Here is a 3,957-nt window from a genome sequence, read left to right on the forward strand (position 1 = left end):
GCCATGGAGAACAGGTCAGCGTATCTGGGCGGGACGGGCATCCAGGGCTCCTTTGTAGTTAAACTGCACCCTCCGAGGCAGCTGGGCTCCATCCAGGGTCCATGGATGGCGTGCAGGGGCCGTGACTGGGTGGGAGCTGCTGCATCTTTCTCCTGAAAACATCTCCCCAGTGATGGGTATGGAGGCAGCGCATGGCTGAGTGGGCAGCACCTGCCACTGTCCCTCAACAAGGCTCTGTTTCTGGTCCCCGTGGTAGATTTGTGGAAATTTCGTGTGGGCCCATCCTGGAGAGGCCCCTGCTCCTCTTGTTAATCCAAGCCTTAGTGGAAAGACTCTCAAGCCACTGCCCTTTGGTTTCAAACGATCTGGGTAACGAGCTCCATCCAGGTGTCCCCCTTGGAAGTCTGGTGTGTTTTGTCTCATGTGTTGAGAAACCTGTTCTGAGAAGGCCGTGGGTTTTACCTGCCCGCTGGAGGCCAACAGCTCTGGCAGGTCAGGGTCACCCCCCACTGTGTGGGTTCCCTGGGGATTGGGGGTGGACTTGGCTAGACGGAGGCTGATGATGTCACAGATGGGGGAAAGTCTGGACTGACAGGCCACAGAAAATTTCAGGCCCCAACAGCCAGGAAAGTGGGGAACTGGCTTCTCTCACCCCGTGTTCCATGGTAGGGACCCCTGGAGAGTGCTGGTGGTGGTGGTGGTGGGGTACCCCAGGGAAGCAGGGGGCAGGGTCCCAGCTGCCTCCCCACCCCCAGGGGCTAGGAAGACGATGGTAGGACCCAGTCCTTCTGAACCTATTTACACCAACCCTGTTCTAATTGAGGGAGGGCCCTCCTCTCACTGAGGGTCTCCTCTCACTGAGGATCTCCTGTCGCTGAGGGACCTTGCAGGGAGAGTGGCACTGGAAAAGCCGGCCCAGTCGAGGGCATCTATCTGCCCACACTCTCCAGAGGAGACAGAGGCTAGGTGATCTTAGTCCTGCACTGAGGGTCCTGGGAACGTCTTGCTGGATTTCAGGGCCTCCTGGGATTGCAGCCCTGTGCACCCCTCTCAGTCCCACCCTGTTCCAGCTCCACTGCAGCTGGTGGGACTCAGGAGCTGGGCGGTGGCATTGGTGTGGTGTGGAGGGGACAGCAGGTGAGGAGGCAGCTCTGGTGGGGAAGGAGGCTGGGTGTGGGACCCTTGGGGATCCTGGAAACACTGGCCCCAAAGGAAACCCCCAAAGAGTGGCCAGCTTGGGCCCCAGATCCCATAGTGCGGGATCCCTACGTCATGTACCCTTTGGCCTCTTTCCCTCTGACCTCTGCCACTCCTGGCTAGACCTGGGGCCACAGAAGAGGTGTTGCATTACCCTTCACAAGCACAAACAGAAGGCATTGGCCATTTAAATAAAATGCCAGGGCTCCAGGGGAGAGGGAGGCCCCACCCTGCCCCACCCTACCCCACCCTACCCCACCCCACCCCAGCCAGGAGCTGGTTGACCACAGTGACACTCAGCTTCAGCCATCAGTCAACAGAGGCCAACCTGGGCCCTGTCCCCGGGGTTCCTCAAACTCACCAGGGACAGGGAGGCATGGGGGCACCAGGCCCCTCCTGCCAAGGAGTCTTCTGGTCAGATGTGCCACCAGAGACATCACCACCTGAATCCTGGATTTGTAGCAGGGTCACCCCGAGAGCTGCCTGGAGGTGCAGATCCAGGAGGCCTGGGCTGCAGGGATGGGAGCCTGGAACTCAGCACCACTAGAAATGCTCGCACGACGTGGCTGGGGTTGCCAAAGCCAGGGCTGTGTTTGCAGAGCAGGCCAGAGAAAGAATGAAATAGAACACTAGGCCAGGAGAGGAGCACGCAGAGGCAGGGAAGGCCAGTTTATTCACTGTGCGAGGCACGTGGTGGGCAAGGGCGGCTGATGGCTTGGAGGAGAAGGGCAGAGGGGCCCAGGGACCTCCCGTGGCTATGGGTGACTATTCTGCCAGGGAACACGTGGGGCCCCTCAATAATAGGAGAGGGCTGTCTCGTGGTCGCCTGGGCCTGGCCTGGAGGTAGTGGATGGGTAAGCCATGGTTGTGGGGTGTGAGGTCAGCCAGCTTGCACACTGTGGTGTGTACCAGTGTGGTGTGTACCAGTGCAGTGTGTACCAGTGTGGTGTGTACCAGTACGGTGTGTACCAGTGCGGTGCGTACCAGTATGGTGTGTACTAGTGCGGCATGTACTAGTGCGTGTGCTGAGAGGTCAGCAGTGGGAGAGGTTGGGGGGAACCTGAGCCCGGCTCATCCTAGGGGACGTGCCTGTCAGTAGCTGGGCTTCTGGCCTGAGCAGAGGCCTCAGCAGGCCAGGCAGAGCACACAGGGAGGCAGAGGCTGGACATGCAGGAGGCCAGGCAGTAGTGACTGGGCTGGCAGGAGAAAGCGGGCACACAACAGGAGGGAACAGGCATGCAGCAGGTGGACCTGCACACAGGGCCGCAGAGGAGGGACACGGAGGAGGACCTGCAGCAGGAGGAGGTGCAGCAAACCGGCTGGCAGCTAGACTGCTGGCAGCACAGAGAGGAAGCCCCAGAGCACACAGGCACACAGCAGAGGGACTGTATTTTGGTGGGACTCACATTCCAAACTGTCTTTCCTAAAAATCCTATTCTGAACTGGTTTAGGCTTTGTTCGGGCTGACCTGGGCGGGTCTCGCTCTAGTCTGGTCCTTATTCATTTGGTGCCAGGCTGTAGGGGGTCTCGGCTGGATGTCAGTGTGGGGGCTGGAGTGGGGGCTGCACTCTTAATCCTCCAGCAGTTTCTCTCTGGTGAGCCTGTGGTGGCCTTGCCCTGGGAATACACAGCCCTGCCCCATCCCACAGATTCACAGTCAACTCCCACACTGCGGGGTCTGCTGTCCACATGAACCCTTCTTTCCACTTCTCTGCTCCTTGGACTCCAGGGCTTCAACTGCATGGGCACCGGCCCTTCCTCCTTGGCAGAGTTGGACCATTGTATTTTGCTCAGACTGCAGCTGGTGACACTGCATTTTAGAAGCCTGCCCCAGCAGAGAGCTGGGAAGTGGGAGTTTATCTCCTAAGTTTCTTCTCTCTCAGGAATCACAGTCTGCACTGCTGGTTAACCGCTGCCTGAAAACGAGCGTCTCCTGAATCTCAACTGTATGGTTGATAGAGTAGCCAGGTTTGCATCACTCACTCCAGCAGGTTTCCCAGTGTGATTACATTGTCTATATTCAGTTCTGGTCTCTTCCCCAAAGTTTCTGGTTGATGCAACAGAAGTTGTGGTTCGAGGAGGTTTTTTGGGTACCGCTCATGTCTCCTTCAGTGTGGAACTAATGAAGGGAGGCAGATATCAGGCAGGTGGAGCTAAAACTGCCTGTGCATCACCAATAAATTTGGGCAGGTTCCAAATGTAACAAGAGCTTGAAGAAGGTGCAATTAGTCATGAAACAAAGGGCCAAATAAAAAACATGAGCATCTACAACAGAAAACTGGGTTCAGAAAACAGCCTTGAGGAAGAAAAACAAGGAAGACAACAGGTGCGTGCTTCTGTGCTGTGGGGACGACTGGGTCCGGGTATAAAGGCTGCCCAGGGAAGCTGTGCCCAGACATCACTGCCCTCTGCCTCGACCTTATCCAGCCACACGCCACCATGTGCCACACCAGCTGCTCCTCAGGCTGCCAGCCAACCTGTTGTGTGCCCAGCTCCTGCCAGGCATCCTGCTGCGTCCCCGTGGGCTGCCAGTCCTCTGTGTGTGTGCCCGTGAGCTTCAAGCCAGCCGTGTGTGTGCCTGTGAGCTGCAGGCCCATTGTGTATGCGGCCCCCTCCTGCCAGTCCTCTGTGTGCATTCCTGTGAGCTGCAGGCCCGTTGTTTGTGCGGCTCTCTCCTGCCAGTCCTCCGGGTGCTGCCAGCCCTCCTGCACCAGCGTCCTCTGCAGACCCATCTCCTGCGGCATCCCTTCCTGCTGCTGA

The 3,957-nt window shown here is 58.1% G+C and overlaps 1 protein-coding gene across 1 annotated transcript; it reads left to right on the plus strand.

The window, feature by feature from the left end:
- Positions 1–3,636: 3,636 nt before the first annotated feature.
- LOC111526909 (keratin-associated protein 12-1-like) lies at positions 3,637–3,957 on the plus strand. The gene has a single exon (XM_023192919.2). It carries the CDS (start codon positions 3,637–3,639, stop codon positions 3,955–3,957), a length of 321 nt encoding a protein of 106 aa, XP_023048687.2.

This window comes from Piliocolobus tephrosceles, chromosome 19 (assembly GCF_002776525.5).
Source record: "Piliocolobus tephrosceles isolate RC106 chromosome 19, ASM277652v3, whole genome shotgun sequence".
NCBI classification, from domain to species: domain Eukaryota; kingdom Metazoa; phylum Chordata; class Mammalia; order Primates; family Cercopithecidae; genus Piliocolobus; species Piliocolobus tephrosceles.

What these genes read in the sequence shown, in the direction of transcription:
- LOC111526909 (XM_023192919.2), top strand. Translation starts at nt 3,637, where the DNA reads ATGTGCCACACCAGCTGCTCCTCAGGCTGCCAGCCAACCTGTTGTGTG.